Below are 21,454 nucleotides of genomic sequence, written 5' to 3'. Positions count from 1 at the left end.
AAATAAATAATTAATATTTGAAACTATTGGAAATGGGGTTTGAGAAAATAACAAAAAACCGTTTCAGAAAGTAAAAACTGTATTCTTCCAAGGAAGGAGAAAAAGTAGTGACATTGACATATTGATCAGTGTTGCCAGTCGGGTCTTTCCAAAAAGAACCAGAAATATAAAAAAATGTAACCTTTTTGAATAAAAAGTAACCTTCATACGGGGGGGGGGGGGGGTGCGGAGCGATTGTGTAAGGTTGTTCATGGATGGAAAATGAATACAATTGATCACATCAATCGTTTACCTAAATTCGAAATTTTGACCATTCCAATCATGAAGACCGAAAAGTGACCGGTCGTATAAAACCGTTTCATGGATTTGCGTTTCATTATCGAATAACATTCGCTAAAACTCATTGTCTTTAACAAATAATAAATCAAATTCATGTTTAAATGCAGTTTATGACATCATTTTTAAATTGTCACTATTAATATTTTTTACTGAATAACCTGTAAAAGTTAATTCTACAATTTCTGAAAAATCACCTAAAAGTAACCTTTTCATTACTGTAACCTAAAAGTAACCAATGCAGTTCAAAAGTAACCAAAAAGGTTACAAAAGTAACCTTCTGGCAACACTGATATTGATACATGTGCTTCTTTCACTCTGAATGAATGAAGTGAACATCGAATGAGATTAACCACAGATTAACATTTACTTGATTATTTGTGTATACCAACAGAAACTAAGATTACCTAGTTAAATAAAAAATCACAAAATTGTCGGCCATTTAGGCTTAATGTGTTGGCGAATCAGGGAATTACAATCCCAATTCCTGGGTAATCGGTACCATGTGGCAACATCGGCCCAATCCGGCCCATCATGGCGGTTGTTTACTATTTTGTTTATTAAGCAGTTAATTTCGTTTGAGATTGTTTACAGGAAATAATCATTGTTTTATCACGAGAATTGGTGCAAAATTTTGTAGTGCGTGGTTGCGGTAGTACGTGGTGTCCTGGAAGTGACATAAGATTCCACGCGTAAGTGTTTATTTCGTGATTTCCGACATTGGATCATTGTAAACATTTTTTACAGTAATTTCTTCCTAAAACGTTTTACCAGTAATTACACTTATCATTTTTAATGATACCTATGTCAAGAAATAAAGATTTTACATTGGTTTCATTGAATTTGAGCAATTTTATATTTTTTGTTTATTTAGAAAGAGCGAGTCTGCCCACAGAGAGCGAGATAGTGATACTTAGTTTGTGCTTCAAGTAGGTATTCGGAGTGTGGCCTCCATTTTTATCTGTAGCTTCATGGTGGCGTTGCAGTATAGTGCCGTTTTTTATCGATTTTAATAATTTAGAGTTAAGTTTTAAAACTGAAACACTTCTATTATTTTAAGAAACTAAATTTATTCATACTTACAGAAGTAAAACAAAATTTTTAGAGATGATTTTACATCATACTAAAAAAGGATATATCGATGATTATCTAAAATCTGACTCAATTTATTTCTGAACGAAAAAAATTTAATGTTTGCCATTTACTTGCCAATCTACACAGTACATTTTTGATTTTATTCATCTTCTCTCATCTATATTCAGAAAGTCTTGTGATTTTAATTTTACTGTTGTTATTACCATGTTATCATACACTCACATCATTTGGTAAGTTTGTAAAGACAATAAAGTGTTCATATTATCTATTTTACCAATTGTTTTTCTTGAATAAACAATCAATAGAAGGTCATCCTCCTCTTAGAAGTAATTTAATTTATTTCAATTGATTTTGAAATGAGTGTGTGATTGGTATGTCTTCATATTCAATCTATAAATATTTTTTCAAATGTTGTTTAAATTAATGCTACAATTTTTATTAACTCAATCTAAGCTCAAGCCTTATTGGATGTAGGTAGAGTGAATGAAAAAAAAAACGGCAATTTTTGCTGAAAAGCTTATATTTAGTTACCAATAAATGGTAAAATAATGCTTTTATTAAATGATTTACTTAAAACAAATCTTATTTTAGGCCACATTGTTAAATAGATTGTTCTATGCTGACCAGACAGAATATGCCACGGGATATACTCAGCGATAGTTTGGCTGTATTGAGGATTGTTGAGGTAAGTATTCATCTTACATCAAATAAAATGACATGTTAAGTTATATTAAAAGTTATGTGCATTATGCATTAGCTATGTTTTTCTGAACAAAATGTTGGGTCCAATATAAATTTGATTTTATTTTGTGTTCATAAGGGTGTGAAGTGTAATAAATATATAAATAATTGATACACCTCGAATTTGAGTGGTAATAATGTAATGTACACAAAATAAAATGGTATACTGTACACCATGTCATCATATATGCTAATTATATTACACATTGATACAGTCTCAGTTAAGTTTCGTTAAGCTATATGTTATGTTAACTCTGTTGAATATTTAACTGTAGATGCAAATACTTGTGTAATAATTTTACACATATGAGTGCATAACACTTACTATGGAATTATTATTATGTATATTAAAATCCCAAGCACACAAACCGATAATCAAAATAACTTACATAAAAATTTACAAAGTGATAGGCATACCTTGTTTATGAATAGAATAGATTGGCATCAAAAAGTATTTGCATGTACCTACCTAGTTCATTTTTTTCTGCAACTTTAATGTACAAATTAACAGAAGCTTTTTGCCTTAAAGCTAAAAATACCAAAGAATCAAATTAATTGGGTACCAAAATATTTTGATTTACAAATCAATAAAACCAGAAAATAAGAGACATCAAACAGAAATCAATTTCCAGAACATATTTTTGTGAATTCAAGCCATTGCCGATATTTTTGTCATTCAGAAATATGTATTCTGTATTCATGAATATTTTCATGTATTTTTCAGCATGAAGATGAAGAAAATTGGCCATTAGAGGATAACTCATCATGTAAGCAAAATGTAAAAAAAATGACTAATGCTCCGATGAACAACCAACAAAACTATCCCAAAGATGATTGTGCTTGCTACTATAACTATGGGTAAGTTTCACTCTATAACAAAACGTAATATAAATGAAAGGAATAAAATGTATTTAATTATTTTATGATTTGAAATGGGAACTAATGTGATCATACTTTTATACAATGCTTGTTTTGAGTTTCACACATCCAAAATATCAGACTAATAACCTGAAACATCAGCATGATTGGCTTAATTCCCGTTTTGCTTCCCATTGTCTTTTCAAAACTACATACATGCAATGCGAAATTTTACCAGCAATCATTATAGTAATTAAGCAAAATAAATGATATTTTTCTAGTATCAATTATATTTTAAGTGTCATATTTGTAAAATGTTTACAGTCTCGGAGAGAGTGGGAGTAATCGGCAAAATGATCCTTTATACCAATACAAAACAAGTAGTTTGCCTGCAGCATCTTCCATAAACCAATCATGGGATGAAATTGTATGTTCAGCCTTAAGACTGACACCGGAAGACATTGCTAACCAGCTAACATTGTTGGACTTGGCATCATTCAAAGCAATCAGACCAGAGGAATTGACTACATGCGGCTGGAATAAGCTCAACAAATTGACAGTTGCACCTAATGTTGTCGCGTTTACGAAGAGATTTAATAGGGTAGATATATTTTCATTCTATACCTAAGAGACAAGCCAACTTTCTTATGTATTTCATTTATTATCTATTTTGATAGCCAGACACATTATTTTAGCCACTGTTTCGAATATTGATGCGAAGCAAGTTTGTTTATTATGTGTAAATATCAAATATTAAAGGAAAAATAAATAGGTAGACTCAATCACACCTCCGAAAGAATCTTGTGACTATTTGACTCAAGTGGGTAAATTTCCTGCGACAGACACCTTATTATTGTAAGTGAACCCCAATGTCAGCGGCAGCTTCATGCAATTGAATTGCAAATAAGACCCTGTTATTTTTTTGTATTGAATTGGTTGCTTCAAGAGCAGTCCATTTTAACATACTGTCGCTCTGTTTAATACTATTGTGGGTATACACCCACTCATACGAATCATTCACATTACACAGTCATTCATACGAATGAGATCATTCCAATCGTGCTTAGCACAGGTTCTGACAGATTTTATGTGATATAATAATTAAATAATTATGTAGCAATAGCTTAATAGTACAATTTAATTGATTAACCAGTGTTAGGATTTACGTAAGTTCTGGTTGTGTACATTACTTGCCATTTTTTATAAATCTTTAGTTATCATTTAACAAGACAAAAAAATAACAAACATGGCTGAAGAAAACAATATTATAAGTAGCCAAAAGGCATAATTTTATTATAACTTTGCAGTGACCTTTCAGAGTGCATTATGTTAAATAAAAACTCGATTTATGTGCATGTATTTTGCGATGAATAAATTTGAAATATTCAATAAATAGTAAAAGATCATGTTAGGGCTATAGGCACTACTGTTGGTTTAGTCCCATAACTGATTAGGTTTTTGTATTTAATTGTAATGTGTTTATTTCATTACAGGTTAGTTTCTGGACCGTACAAGAAATATTAAATAGCCAATCGCCAAAAGGGAGAGCTGAAACGTTAGCACATTTTATAAAAGCAGCAAAGAAGTTACATGATCTCAATAATTTGCATTCACTTTTTGCTATTATTTCCGCACTACAATGTGCTAGCATATATAGGTAAGATTATCTAAACTAAATATAATATTATTTAATGTTACAAGTTACAAATTCGTTATCGTTTTTTTTATCTAATGTTAGGTTGACGAAAACATGGGCATGCTTATCGAAAAAGGATAAGCAGCAGTTTGATAAACTGGCAGAGTTGTTTGGAGAGAAGGATAACTGGACTGCACTGAGAGAATATTTGAAAAGTATAGCATTGCCATGTATACCTTATCTCGGTGAGTATAGTTATTGATAACAATAACAGTTTATATTATGTTTACTGCGATTTCTTTGTTTTTTCAGAAAGCTGTGTGTGTCAACATGCATTATCGGTTTATTTCTGACTCATTAGATGTAATAAAAAAGTTTATTACTTGGTCGTTATGAAAGCTGGGTCTGTGTAATTACATAACAATAAATAAGCAAATATATTTGTGTGTAAATATGTGCATAAACACAAGGCCCAGTTTAATGACGGTGGGACACAAGGTGTATTTGTACAGAGATAACAACGAAATTTCTGTTTGCTTATTTATACTGTGGATATAATGGTGGCGTTGCTATTGAATATGTCACTTTAATACCTTTGAATACAAATATTCCATGTATGATCGATGCGGGGTGGCTGAACTTGTTTCAAACATACTTAGATAGAGCATGTACACAGAACTCGTAAAAAATCCACAAACTCCCACTCGGAATTTGTGTCCCAGTGTTTTGCGTTGCGAATTCGAATTCATATCGCACAGATTTGCACCTTTGTATACAAGCCCTTACTCCGATGGCTCAGCGACTCAAAGTGTGTCTTGGTCTCCGATAGCAGATGTCGCCATTAACTTATTTATGTACTTCAAACATACTTACTTTCATAAGGACAAAACTGATAAAAGACCTGATTCACATTCTTTTGATTTACTGTATTTTTATTTATTTAAACCGCTCGGGATGGTCCGGTGTTAATTCTATCTGCATACTGCATTTGGATCAATTGTAGTATGCATTTAGTGCAGTATCAACCCAGTAGCATGCTGCATGGCCACCATTCAAGGCTCATGACGTAATGTCCTATCATCATTGCTAGGACGCATCGCGCTTGTCTGTCTATGGATAGCCAAATATTACAAGTATAACTGAAACTCGTTTATTTGAATCATCACAGACTGTCGCCTGTGATTGGTTAAATATATATTTTTTTAATTAATTTAATTTTTTATAAAACAATAAGTATGAGTATGAGCTCATCATATTTTATATTTACAGTAGGAATAGATATTGATACACGAGCTTACTTTACTTCAGCAACAATATTATTGATGTTCCAACAGGAATTAAAATTTTAGTTAGTTCTTATTAAAAATCTATTATCAGCAATTCCTTATTTAGGAACTATAATTAGTAAATTGAATTCGAGGGGGATGGAGGGGGCAACATTAAAATTATCACACGAGTTTGATCTGAGTTTTGAGCCTCGTTTCATTTAATTGGCTGAGATATACAAACTCCCTTTTAAATACTGATTACTAGTCTACCGAGACATATATTCACCATAAACAGCTATGTAATAATGTTCGATGTGAAATAAACGAGTGAATTATTTGCAGGTATATTCCTAACGGACTTGGTGTATATCGATATTGCGCACCCGGCCGGGTCGCCGCACCGCATCGCCAAGATGGCGGTAGTTTTAAAGGCGCTGGAACGCTACCAGACCTCAGAATACGAAATACTGCCTCTCCCACATGTAGCCACTTACCTAAACAGTGTCCGGTATATAGAAGAACTACAGAAGTTCCTTGAAGATGATCAATACAAGTAAGATGTTTTGGTTGTAAAGGTAAACTAGTCCGCGCTAGATGGAATAAACGATTAAGATGGACTCCAGGGCCCTGATTGCGCTAATTTATAATATCTCTAATTCATTCGCGTTACATCTCTAAACCACACTCCAGTCACGCTCCAGTTGAAGTGCAATTCGGTATCGCGGTAAAGTTCATACGCAATCAAAGACGAAACAACGAATTTAAGCACTTTCCATTAAAAGTCCGAACACCTTATTTTTTTACTAAAACACAGCAAATGTTCGTGAAGCGTTTGACTTGCGTTTGAGATAAAGCTTTCTGTCAGCTTTTACCTTTACAGTTGCATTCCGTTTGCGTTGCAGCCTTGTTTGAACTAGCTGTCAAAGCCGCACCGCGATAAGGATTTGTGCAGTTGAAAATTTAGATGAGAAGAAAGTTCGTCAAAATAAATTGTAAAAGATTGAAGATTCTTTAATTTTATCGTTGAAAAAAGCGCATAATAGAGCGTGCATACAGCGAATGCTAGTTATGTAATTTAACTGTATCGAAAATATATGATGGATAATTGCATTTAAAACCAGATCTAGTATGATAATGAGACCATCCTGCGGTAGGATCTAGTTTGTAGCTATAATATTCGAACAAAAAATATCTCATGCTGTGGCGCGCTCACTCTTTATTATTGTTGTCTCACCATTGTTACTGTTTCAGGTTATCGCTCAAGTTGGAGCCGCCCTCGCCGATCGGCAGCTGCGCTGGTTCGAAAGAATCTGTCAAAGAGACGGTGCCTCAGGGTCTAACAACACCTTATACTTTGTCGCCCTCGCACCGACTCGGCTCCGGCTCCCTAAGACTGCAAGGCACATACAACCAATCTAAGTTTATCCCAACACACAGAAAGTGTCGCTCTCTAGGTTCCAAGTAAGTAAGCTTTGTATAACAACACCCATGCCATCGCTACTACATTAGTAGAGCTCTATCCTATCGTACTTCAAATAAATTCACTGTCACTTGAGTTTGTTTTACACATTTACTGAATTTATGAAGAACCTAAACAGATATAATTTTTACTTTCAAACTGTTTAAAATCTGTTAATTTAAATTCAATAGACATTTTAACTAAGTTTATTATATCTGGTTGGCGTTTTGTTTACTAATCTCCCTGATCTGTCTACTAATCTTTTGTCTATTCTTGTCTACATTGTGTACACTTGGACACAAACACACAATTAAAAAATCTTATTAAAATTCGACCGATTAAAATGGTTCTTGCTACCAGAGACATAATCATGTTTTAATTTATGTTTGACGTTTCAAATTATAAACGGTATGTTTTTCTCTTGCGATCGGTACTAGGTTTCGTAGTGCGAGCTTGCCAAGAAATTTTCACAAGGTCAATTTTGGTGTGGGGTGAGTTCTTTATTATGGTTGATGAACAAGATGGCTTGTATTGTGGTAGATCATAAATTAATATAAGTATTTATTATATTAATAACATAGATATGGCATATGTAGGCAATAGCATGTTTTATGCTCGTGAATTTTATTGAATTGTGAAGAAGAAGGCATTTTGGATTTCACATTAAATATTCGATCACACCTTAACGAATGCTGCATGTTGATTAAAAACAAAACAGTTTTTGTAATAATAACATGCACTGCATTTCCTTATTATTTATGAAATTTTCAATATGTCTTCTTTATTGTTAGTCCACATTATTAAAGATTTTAGGAATGTTACTTTTTATTTGCGCTACTTGTATATTGCGTTGGTTGTGTGAGGCGATGGCGCAAAGCGAAGCTCCATTACAGACAGAAACAGAAAATATTTTAGAATTTACTTTAGTACGTTACTTCGTTTGAAAAAGTAACTTCTCGAATATGAGGAAATGATATTATAGTACGAGAGCCCACGACCAAAATTTTTGTCTCATAGCAATACGGCCAAAACCGCGTCAAATCGATAGATACGATTATCCTGAACTCGAAAATACCAATATATCAGACATTTTCCGCGTAGCGTTTGATCTGACCGAATTTTCAAAATTGTCAAAGAATTTTACCGAACTGCATCATAGCAATATGTCTGATTTGCAGACTGTAGTTGAATGATAGTTCTGAGATACCGGAAACATATTTTTCAGAAGTTAGTGGTGTAGCGCAAACCCGTAAAATCACTTAAAAAAAATTAAAAATGAGACAAAAAAAATGTCTCATAGCAATACGTCTGAAAATCTTTTTTAATAGTAAAGGACATTGTCAGAAACCGCCTAAAAAACCGCCCAAAAACATTAACCCATCATAATTATTTTCTATTTTTTTTAATACATTAAGCACCCTTTCATTCTAATGGACACTTAAGCATTGAAAAATTAAATAAATAAGTCTTTTAACGTTTATTCTATAATACTATTACAACTTCCGGACGTTTTGGTGCGTGGCATGGTCTAAAACCTATCAAGTTCCATAATTTTTGCCGATAAAATCTGTACGAGGCATTACCGTACTTTATTGCTGGGAGTCCATGTATAGTGATGTTCCTGCGGCCATCATAGACAATAAAATATCGATTTTGAAAATAAAATAAATCGATTAAACTGCTTTGAAGACTAGATTTGCGTTAAAAGCTAAAAAGATATTGACAGTTTGACACTATTACAAGAAGATATCTAAAGTGTCCAACTGGTCGAAGGTCGTAAATAAAATAAAAATAATTAGGACCATAAACTGATATTCATGGTATCATAACTGTAAAAGTGTCAGAATCCGATGTTGAATCCAATGCCAGTTGAAGTGTGAGAAACATATATATTTTTTTTTTGTGACAGGAGGCAAATGAGCAGACGGATCACCTGATATCAACCTAGTATAGTTGCCAGTCTCTCATAATCTATGCCAATGAGGGTTTTCGCGATTGAAAAATCCGCCAGATGGCAATACGTAGACGTGAGGTCCAAATGCTGCATGATTGGTTATTTTTGACATGACATTGACAGATATCCACCAATCATGCAGCATTTGGACCTCGCGTCTACGTATTGCCATCTCGCGGATTTTTCAATCGCGAAAACCCTCATTCATAGCACATGTATAATAATAGACCAAATGAACTTTTATAGATTGTGAAAGAGAAGATAAAGATTTTATTATTTTATTAAAATCTTGCCACGAGGTAGTTTTTCAGTAGAAACCAGGATTGGATAATCGCTACAGGCAAGTATCAGAACATTTTATAAATATTTTTAATCGATTATATCCATGTGAATCGTTTTAATAAATTGTCATTTTACTTTTTCAATTAAAACTTTTTCAATCCCTAGTCTTGTCAAACTGTCATAATGTCAACAAATTATAAATGTCACGTCAGTTGACTCAATTTCAGTCTTCTGTGCGTTTATATTTTTATTTCAATGAAATAGTGCTAAAGGGTTAGTACTAAAACTGAAAGCCTTTTTTCAGAAAGAAAACCAATGTGGTGCCCTTATTATTCATGCTGTTTGAAAGTTACAAGTCAGTGATACAGAGTTGCCGACATTATAACTCCGTAGTGATACCATACCAAAGAAGAAGTTTTCCTAAACACTTGTGTTGTTTTTATATGTGATCGAATAAAAAGGATTAATTCTACTGCTCAAATGGAATAACTTATCCCAAGAGACCGAATATAAAAAAAACCTCTCCATAGAAATTATCACCATCACGAGGATGTGAATTTTTTTGAGAATTTGATATTGGTCCTGTAAGAAAAGTAGTTGTATTTCAGTAGTAGAATCAACCCTTCTTGTTTCATCAGCAAGAGTAACTATAAAAACGCCCTGTAGGTAGGTATTATTAAGCTGAAGAGTTTGTTTAGTGTCAAAGACTGTCACACAGTGTAACTTAAATTGGCATATTATGATAATGAACATAAAAACTTAAATAAATATTTATGTTAATATTTTTTCTATTTATTTATTTTCCCAAAGCTTCACAGTGACAGCTGAAACAGCAATACTGTTAACAAAACAGTAAAACTAAACTTGGAACAAACTGTTACAAATATGAGGGGTTTAATATTTTACAAATTAAAATAAAACCGCATGTTGCTTTACTTTCTAGTATAGGTAATAAATGTAATTAATGGCTAGATTATTAATGTTACTTTGTTACCCTCAATAGTGAGGAAATCTTATAAAATGGTAACCCTGATTTTTATTGTCATTCAAGTGCTCTTTCTTCGCATAGGCTTCTGTGATTTGGCCAAGGGCCACACACATTGCGATAACATTATGCGACATTGATTTGACAGCAGCGGAGTGAAGTCTTGCGACTATGCAAAATGATACCCTGTAATCGTAGCGCATACAGACATAGACGGGGCGGGGCACATAGCTCGTAGAGCTGATGGCCGCTGGGGCAGGAAAGTTCTTGAGTGGCGACCACGAGCCGAAAGACGTAGCGTGGGCAGGCCTCCCACTAGGTGGACCGACGATCTGGTGAAGGTCGCGGGAGGTGCCTGTATGCGAGCGGTGCAGGATCGGTCTTCGTGGAAATCCTTGGGGGAGGCCTTTGTCCAGCAGTGGACGTCTTTTCGGCTGAAACGAACGAACGAACGATACGTATTACCACTATTTACCAGACATTACTATTTATTGCATACTCGCCGGATTACACGTAGGAGCACGCGCGTAACAGCTTCGGCCTTGCATTATTATAAGATCTTGTTCCGCCTTTTTACGAACTTCCTCCGTGAGGATATCCCCGCCGAATTCTATGATGAACCTATCAAAAGTCATATTCTGCAATGTCAACCCACCACAAGGTGGACCGACGACCTGATAAAGGTAGCGGGAAGGCGCTGGATGCAGGCCGCTACCAACCGTGCGATGTGGAAGTCATTGGGGGAGGCCTATGTTCAGTAGTGGACGTCCTGTGGCTGAAATGATGATGATGATGAAGAAATGAATGAAAATGACAAATCTTCGAACGTGTATAATACCGTGCCAAAGTAATCATATAATTTGGGCACCTTAATAACTATTGCCGTTTTTGTTGTAAAGATCATGCAGCGCTACTTGCGGATATTATTGGAAAGAAAACTATGTGGGCTCTAGATCTGAAGCCGCTTTAACGAACACGAAGTGCTCATACAATGCGGCGTATTTTCTTCGTCTTTAGTCAGGACTTTAGTCGAATTAAAACCCCGGTTGAACGTGATATAGCCGCACTAGAATACGATGCTTTTTTGCATAATCGCAAGACTTCGTTCCGGTGTCGACCGAATGTTATCATGATGTATGTGGCCCAGGGGTTACCGTAGCCGCTAAGGTTTGAAACTTCTTGCTTAAAATATTGTAGTCTTTGGCATAGACTACGATGGTAGTCATGGAGATAGGAGTTTGTTATTTCGTGTCAGATGTAAATGGTGAAAAGAAAACTCATGATTCGTGGTATTTTTATGTAATATGTAGGTATTTTATAAAAGTGGAACCCCGAGTGATCTCCAAAACCCATTCTATTATTATATACGATTCGGCTTCGATATCTATAATACAATAGGAGTTTATTTCATGTGTCAGATGACAAGGGTGGAAACAACCTACGATTCATGTTGTTTATTTACGTGCAATATGTGGGCATATTGTAAAAGTGGAATGCCGAGTTGTATTTCTAAAACTTGTTCTATTATTTTATACTATTTGGCTGCGACTCGGCGTGACGACAATACAAAACATTTTTCGCGAATCGGTGTTCATACATTCACACAATACATTAGACGCCATGTTGTCATAAACGACATATTATAAAATCGCTGTGATTTAATATTCTTAATCATTAATTTTATGGCAAGTGTCCATCAGGAATCATTGTTCTTACACACAGAATCGTATTATTTCGCTTTCGGGTAGTAATATGTCAAAATTGTTGGTTCTTTAGGCGAACAATGTATGGAGAACGAACATTGTCCTTTGGTTATTTGATGCGAACAAAACAATTTTCAGACGGAAATATGAACGCATTAAATTTTGAGACCGTTTTGAAAATGTTAACAAATTTTACCGATCGGTATCATAGCAATATGTCTGAAAATTGTTGGACATTGTAGTGTACCTAAATGTGCACACTGGCTCACCGTCACACCAAGCGTCTCACTGCGGCACGTCCGTACTCGCCGGCGTTTGCCGTACGACTGACTCGTCCCACTCGTAACGACGTCACGTGACTGCCTATCACTTGTGTACGTGAGACAGCGTATTGTATCTATCTAGTACGTAGATACAAACACTACATCCCTTCCTTGTTAATAAATTTTAATGAAAGTTTTTTGTCAAGTAAATGTAAGGTTAATTATTGTAATAGAAGTATGGAAAAGATCGCTATACTGCGATAACACCGACTGAATTATTGTACTCATACGTCTCACTCTCTTTTTTTTTTCTTTTAATATCTATTATACATTACTTTAATAAACATCCAATTTCAGTTACGTTCAATTAATGCAAATAAGTTAATTTGAATTTAGTAAACAACAAGGCTACCTAACAGATCCGGGTTACATCCCATTTAAAGGATATCAGTTGCCTGAAAAAAAAATACATCCAATTTAGTGGATATCATAGGTACATCCAATTTAATGGACATCATTGTACATCCAATTTAATGGATATCAGGGTACATCCAATTTAATGGATATCAGTTGTCTGAAAAAAAAAATACATCCAATTTAATGGATATCAGTGTACATCCAATTTAATGGATATCAGGGTACATCCAATTTAATGGATATCAGTTGTCTGAAAAAAATACATCCAATTTAATGGATATCACGGGTACATCCAATTGAATGGATATCAGGGTACATCCAATTTAATGGATATCACGGGTACATCCAATTTAATGGATATTAGTGTACATCCAATTTAATGGCTATCAGTTGCCTGAAAAAAAAATACATCCAATTTAATGGATATCACAGGTACATCCAATTGAATGGATATCAGGGTACATCCAATTTAATGGATATCAGTGTACATCCAATTGAATGGATATCAGGGTACATCCAATTTAAGGGATATCACGGGTACATCCAATTGAATGGATATCAGGGTACATCCAATTTAATGGAAGTCAGGGTACATCCAATTTAATGGATATCACGGGTACATCCAATTTAACGGATATCAGTATATATCCAATTTAATGAGCATCAAGCAATGATCTCTTCTCTTGTCGGCGTCAGGAGTGAAAGTCAGTTCGATCCATCTTGCTATGATCATTATGGCTCTGCGGAAACGCGTCCAACGGTGATGTGCCGATTCGCCTCCAGGTGCCGCGCCCGTATTCCAGTTTAGTGCACGCGCTCACGACTGTCTGCAACACGGCCATCCTGCGCGACATGCGTCCTCGTATGTTCCTTTGAAAAACTAAGAAGAACAGCCAGTATCCGCTCGGCCAATCTTTCTTCATGAAATATAAAATATGTATGCTTTCAGAGCAAGAAAACTAAACTTTTAGTACCTACTACTAGTTACTCTTTCAAATAAAACCCATCTAACTAAATATCTTATGTTACTAACTTGTAACCATAGCCTATTTTAAGCTACTTAGCTTTTACGATTCCAATCAACTACTAATAACAATTCCAATTAATTGTAACATTGAGGATCACTGAGATCCACAAATCATTGAGCAAAATTACCAAAATTTTCTCTAAAACATCAATTAAACAACAGTGGCCTAATTCACGTATTTTGACACATCGTCCGACGTCCTTATGAAAACAGTTCTAAATCGATAGGATCCCAACTCAGCGGTTTGTCATTTGACGTTTAATCACTTGAACCAAATTTCAAAATAGGTAATAGGTGAATACTGCCGAGACTACGATTGAATACGCATAAAAACGAAATCAAAACAAAATCGGGCGATTAACACGTGAATACGAAAAGTGACACCAGCGATCAAATCGCTTGCATGCCGTTGAAGTTTTGTTACGTGAATACGGCTACAGCCTCGGGAACCTAAGTCAACCAGTCAAACAGTCAATGGCTTTATGATCTTTGCTAAACACAGCAAGATCCGACTGCACCACCCAGAAGTATCTCACCTCAGAACATCTCCCCTTTTCGCTCGCAGCTTGGTTGGCTTCCCATCAGACAGCGTAGATATCTTCGTTCACTTTGTATGCTTCATTCGATTCTCTCCAATCCTGACTCTCCATCTTATTTAAAAGATAAATTTCAGTACCTCCACTCCACTCACAATAGAAATCTTCGCTCTAGTCAGACTCTTCAGCCTTGCCACCCCTCATCATAGCACCGGCTTCATGTCCAACTCTTTCCTAGCCTCCGCTGTACCGCCTTACTCTTTCTACATGACCCGTGGTTGACTGGCAGAGAATGCCATCCGGCATTAAGTCCGCCACAGTGCATTGTTAGTTTGTATGCTGAAGTTTAAATAAATAAATAAATATCGCACTACCGAATTCCAACTGGCTACTCAGGGCAAACACCACCCTCTACCAGAATACAGCCACAATATTCTAGTACAGTCTCCCCTCTTAAGACCTTACTACTCAGCAAGATCCGACTAAACCACCCAGGAGTACCGTACTATTGCACCACACTATTCGCAGATACCACAGGCAAACACTTATTTCCACCGAGCTACGCTACGGCATCCTGGTACAGTCTCCAACCCAACGAATTGAGAACATCCAATCCAACTATTCTTCACTTACAATTACAAAGATACTGGGCCCTCAGGCATCTTCCTATCACGGTCATGTTGCATACTCAATACACGCTTGTTATTAGGAATCCCAAACACAAACTACGTTCTCCAAATCGCCTGCCAAGCGCGAAGACTTATGACAAAACCTTGCACCAAAGTGGCCTCTTCCACTTGCCAGTCTATACCAGCAGCGGACCTCAAAGGTCTGTTGATGATGATGATAAGAGGATATAAATTATTGAATCGTTTAATGTAAATCCGCAGGTGCTCTTTACGCTCATTATTCTAGCGCTTAAGCAATGTTTATAGCTAATGTTTTATCAGTTTATTTCTAGTATAAATCATTTAATTGATAATTAGCATATTTATCAGTAAATGAATTGTAATTCTTAACGAAAATAACGTTCTTCTTAAACCAGAAACCGTGAGGGACTTCAAAGATTTAAAACTATCATATTTTACTTGTGTGTAATCTTGTAGTTGTATTGTAATTTACTAACGTAGATTCTAAGAACTTTGTTACTAATACTTTTATGGCCCATGCTTGAAATAAATAACTTTTATTTTATTTATTCAAGGGTATTTGAAACTTTATCGATGAATCTCAAAATTATGCCTGATTTCGGGATTCAATTCAAGCTTATTTAAGAAAATATTATTATGTGTAAAACATTATCTTTTCTTAAATATTTCAAACTTAACCTTCAATTGGTGACGTGACGTCAAATTGACGTCGCACAGGAGAAAACGTTACATATTATTCAAACGGCTTATTCCCCGCCCCCGCACCCTTCAGTAGCTGATTTTTTCTTAGTTTGGCGTCTGCCGTGACTAAAATCGGATGTTGCACGCGCTTAATTAGTGAGATAGAGGGTACCAAACGTCAATTTGACGTCACGTCACCATTAGTGTCAGTGATTTATTTCATAATTTGTTTCATTTTGTGGTTGAAAATGAATCCAAATGACGAGGATTTCAAACGTGTTGTATCGGGATTATTAGAAGAAAATGTGAGTGACATCAGTGATACGGAAGATCGATTTTTACACGACACTCACTGCTTAGAGTCGGATCACAATACTGCGAGTGAACTATGCGACATAGGAAATCAAGATCCAGCACTATATGTCCAGCTAAGAAGATGAAAAGAACATCATACCTCTGCAAAAAGTGCAAGAAACCCGCATGTTTTGATTGCCTAGAAAAAGATTGTGTTGTTTGTTTCCATAATTAATCTTATAAATTTTTTCTATGGGACAAAATACTGAAAATGATTGATTCTTATTTTTTACTTATTGTTTTTTAAGAAGAAAGTAATTTTTGTTAAATTCCTTTGTTTTTTTAAAAATTCTATTATGATTGATCTCATGCCTACAAAAACAGACCAAAAATTACTGCCATGTTTCTAAGCGTTATTTAATTAAAATTTTCAATATTTATTGCGACCAGTGTGTTTTATTTTCGAAAACGAACTCATATTCTTAGAAATAATGTAATTCATTACATTGCTTATGCTGTAAGTCTCCTGAATTTCGGATTTTTAGTATTACGTCAAAATGACGTCACCTCACCAATACTGTGACCCATATTCACGTCACCAGTTGAAGGTTAAAAGGAATGTACAAGTACCAAAATATCAAGTAGTATCTTCCTGCCTATATACAATTAAGTGCTGTTGAAGCATTGTTTAATAAATAAAATTAAATATGTTGTAAACCATTTTCATTTATGAAATAAAACATTTCATTTTTCATTTTCACTTTTTATTCCCAATTCAACATTAAACAAATTATATGCAAGATAAGTAAACATTTTATTCTATAGGTACTCATCAGATTTTAGAGCGCTGACAACTAAAACTGTTGCATTTATTTTCACTCCACTAATACTTTTCCTTTTTTTTTTTTTTTCATAGTATTCCCATTGAATTACATTTAAAGAACATTGAATAATTAATTAAACTAATTTAATTTACATTTAACATTTACAGTAAACATTATACCGCTTTATCCAATTTAATGAAAACACTCTTTTTTTCACACACATACAATTTTACGACTTGCTCAAATTGCCTAAGGTGGTACATGCCATACACACCAGGCTGTCGGGTGACTAATCCAACTACGAGCCACTTAGACATCGGTCAACTCGTCCTTATAAGTGTTCTACGGCTAGCGTTGTTCCATCAAATATTCTCAACACAATGCCGGTGACCCCATACTAAATTACACGGTCATTAATTCAATGAATTAATTAAACAACGATAAAGGTGGTCAATATACGCACATTTCATTGCTAAAAATGTGTTAAGTATGATTTTTGTCAGATTAAAATTGCCCTATGTTTGTATTGCCCTATGGCACCAGATGTCTTTTGTAAACTATGTTTTGAGTAGTTAAATATACTGCGGCTATCGTAAAATGCCTCCAAAAACAAATCGTTTTCTATTAAATGCCCAAAAAAAAAACGAATAATATTAGTAAATAAACATCAAAGGAACCCTGGCGGAACCGCCACCAACAAGCCCGGCCCAAACTCAATTGATGAACAGAATCTGTCACTATGGATATCCTCAGGGGAAGTATCCATCTAGCAGACAACGTCCTCTGGCTAAAACGCAAGTTCTACCCTGCTGGGACCGCGCTCTTGTAGAAAGATCTTAGATTCGATTGCTTACCTTGAATATTCAAAACGATTACAAATTACCATCTGTTCCATCCGATCGATTTTCATTGTTTTATTTGCAGCACAATAAGAGCAATGAATGCTATATGAAATGGTGACAATCCATTAGTAGGCCTTCAATGAAGCGCTTCATGCGCTCCACCCGTGAAGTCACGGTGAGAGCCAGTGACAACAACACTTATTTCTGTGTCTAAATGACGATAACATTTCTGAGGTAACCAGATCAGTCATGCGGCTTAGACTAGATTTATGTATGTGAAAACAAGACTGGCGAGCCAGACTCCACCATCATTGTTTAAATTACTACTAAAGAACTATAAAAGGACTCCCTTTTCACCAATTCTTCCACCTGTACCGGACCCCGTTGACCCATTGCTGGATCCACTTTTAATTGTGCAATATAATACCACAAATATACCACCGCAGAACGTTATTCGATTCTTTCTTTTTATAAATACCGAATGCTGGGACGCCGTCGACATTAACAGCGTTTAACTTCATGTGAGTAGGTATGTCTATTCTCATACATAAAGTACTAAGTTATACGTTAAAAATCTAGACAAACTGAGTGGGTGGAAGTAGTTTATGTTATAAACAACATTAAAATTCGTAGATACGCTTTACCATAGGTCTGATTACTTCTCTTTTTAATTATTTTTATTTTATTTTGTTTTGGCTGATTTCTGCTGAATACTTATTTATTTCTAATATCACTACTTATTATCACCCATCACTTTATTGCTATTTTCAAGTTGATAATAAGTATTTCTAATAAAATCTGATTTTATAATGATAAAAACCAAAATGTTTTCGCCTGCTAACTTGACTATTCTCATACAACAAAATAATGATGCCCTTTCCAAAGCAGAATAATCTTTATTTTATCCATAACTCGATAAAATCAGACACATTACTGAACTTTAATTATTATGGCAGGTTTGTTACAAATTAATTATTATTTCAAAAATATGTATTTTACTGACCTTTTATTTTCCTTATTTTTCAAAAAATGTGTATTTATCCTCGTCGCCACTTGTAGTGTACCTAAATGTGCACACTGGCTCACCGTCACACCAAGCGTCTCACTGCGGCACGTCCGTACTCGCCGGCGTCTGCCGTACGACTGACTCGTCCCACTCGTAACGACGTCACGTGACTGCCTATCACTTGTGTACGTGAGACAGCGTATTGTATCTATCTAGTACGTAGATACAAACACTACAGACATGATAAAATAAGTTGTCCACATGTGCAAAAAATTTATATCAGACAAATTAAATGTAGCACCTTCTCTATCAGACAACTTTTCGATACTCAGATATCATTTAAAAATCGTATTGAGGCATCTTGAATTTTCTGTTACAAACCAATGAATACGTTGCGACCCTGAATTTATTAGATGATAATTAACAAAGAATTTACCCGAAACCGTAACATTGAAGTTGAAGGACTGAAATAAATCGCACAAAAGGAAACTACATATAATAGACAAGGGAGATTCTTGAATATCTATGAAGGCTGTAAATTAAAAAAAAAAACATTTAACAGAGGCGTCGGCCACGCGACTCCGAAACGTTATTTTCGTTTTTGGGAGTATATGCTACACTTAAAGTGTCTGAAAACAGGTTTTTGGTAATAATGGCAGCAATACGAAAAGTTGAAAACAAAAATTATCCGTATTGCTATGATACAGGTCGGCTAAATTTGTTGACATTTTCAAAAATGCGCTCAGGCTATATGCTACGCGCAAAATGTCTGAAAACAAACTTTTTCGTAATACAATTATAAAATCTATGTACATTTTCACTATCAGACGTATTGCTATAATACCGACTGTCTTTTTTTTTGACACAGCAGAAATGGCCTCCCACGCAGTTGCTACACTTTCGACCGTTACTACACACCTAGTCGGGTTCAGAATCATACAATCTAACGATTTTATATGGTTTTTGCCGTATTGCTATGAGACATGGTTTTGGTCGTGGGCTCTCGTACTATTAGTTTTTAATTAGCTGTAAATAAAGTGTTATGTTATCACATGAACGTTTAGTTTAAAGAAATTGTGGTTAATGTTAGATGCTTTAATTTATTGTAAGATAAGAAGTATAACTTTATAAAAACAAAGCTTACCAGGCATAAAAAAACTCAAGTTATAAGATAGCAATAACACTATCTGTAGGTTCTCTAATTAAATATCGCTTCAGTCGACCTCTACAGGGTGTTAGGTAAATGAGTATATGAGCCGACACTAGCCCATGTTTAAACATGGTCATATAAATGGTATGGTGAAGTCAGAAAATTGATATCTTCATTTTAATTATTTTAATTTTCATACAAATCGGATTTTATAAAATTTATTTTGTATGAAAATTAAAAAAAATAAAATGATGATATCAAATTTCTAACTTCACCATACCATTTATATGACCATGTTAACATGGGCTAGTGTCGGCTCATATACCCATTTACCTAACACCCTGTATAGACTATCGTTAAGATATTTATTTCCTTTAGCAGAGTAGATAGAAAGCTTAAAGACTTACAAGAGTGAAGAAAAATTTGACCGTTGTTGGCATAATTAACTTTAAGAAAAAAAAATTTAAACTGTGCTCACGACAGCACATCAACGCAAATGCTGTTGCATCTTATGTGGTTATAATATTAACGATTTTGCGAAAAAGTAGTCTAAAGGTTGGGCCAAACCTGCGCGTGCAGTCTGCGTGCACGATAGCGTGCACGCACGGTGGCGATCACTGCCGCGTTCGTGTTCCAGACATATATCATGAAAAAATTCCGCCATTTTAAAATCGGAAACGTCAAAATACCAAGCGAGATCTGGGGGCGTATGTAGTGTTTGTTTACGTCGTACGCATTCGATGTCGACTGCGTTAAAAATATATGAAGATTTTAGTTCTTGAAAGTTTCCACTCGGGGCGCTGTACAATCCGTCATACATTTAATTTTAATGTCACTTTTTTACGCATTCGATATTGAATCCGTTTGAAGAAAACACACTACGCCCCCTGATCTCCGAACGCTGCGTGCAGGCCCTGCATAGATAGATCGCTTTGGCCAATGACAGGACGCGTTGATGTGAATTCATTGCTACGAATTCATACACGTCTGTCTGATCGTCATCATGTACGCCATCGCGCACACAGACTGCACGCGTTAGTTTGACCGACCCTTGACTAGTACTTACTTTAAATGGTAATATAATATTAAAAAAATATTTTGAAGACAATCATTTGTTTCTATACATGTTTTGCCTGCTTTTGATAGATAGTGAAGTCTTCTTCTTTCCTCTTTGCCTTGTAGCAAAATACAAACTTGCAAGCAGCTTATTCTTCTATAGCCGCCACATTTTTCCAACAATCGTAGCAATTATCTAGCCTATAATTAATTTTCGTCAAACGGTATGCAAACCACAAAGCTAGGCTGCGTAATTGAGTCATCGCTCCATGACGCATAACTTCCTTAGGGATATTATATCTTCTTTCTCCATTCCTTTGGCCAAATACGAGTCTTTGTGCGCCTGCATCGACAGAGTTACATCTTTTTGTATGTAAGCTGTAAGTAGGCG

At 35.1% G+C, this 21,454-nt stretch overlaps 1 protein-coding gene across 1 annotated transcript in view; it reads left to right on the top strand.

Annotated features, from left to right (window-relative positions):
- Positions 1 to 1,551: 1,551 nt before the first annotated feature.
- The window catches only part of LOC135086679 (ras-specific guanine nucleotide-releasing factor RalGPS2), a 37,296-nt gene continuing 17,393 nt past the window's right edge, over positions 1,552 to 21,454 (top strand). Inside the window, exons 1-8 of the mRNA XM_063981453.1 lie at positions 1,552 to 1,661; positions 2,023 to 2,116; positions 2,897 to 3,030; positions 3,355 to 3,631; positions 4,524 to 4,687; positions 4,769 to 4,911; positions 6,277 to 6,487; positions 7,186 to 7,395. Of these exons, the coding sequence (XP_063837523.1) occupies positions 2,048 to 2,116; positions 2,897 to 3,030; positions 3,355 to 3,631; positions 4,524 to 4,687; positions 4,769 to 4,911; positions 6,277 to 6,487; positions 7,186 to 7,395 (1,208 nt within the window). The 5' untranslated portion in view covers positions 1,552 to 1,661; positions 2,023 to 2,047. The remainder of the gene's footprint in view (positions 1,662 to 2,022; positions 2,117 to 2,896; positions 3,031 to 3,354; positions 3,632 to 4,523; positions 4,688 to 4,768; positions 4,912 to 6,276; positions 6,488 to 7,185; positions 7,396 to 21,454) is intronic.

Source organism: Ostrinia nubilalis, chromosome Z, assembly GCF_963855985.1.
Source record: "Ostrinia nubilalis chromosome Z, ilOstNubi1.1, whole genome shotgun sequence".
NCBI classification, from domain to species: Eukaryota; Metazoa; Arthropoda; class Insecta; order Lepidoptera; family Crambidae; genus Ostrinia; species Ostrinia nubilalis.
This window is presented reverse-complemented; position numbering and strand designations above follow the sequence as displayed.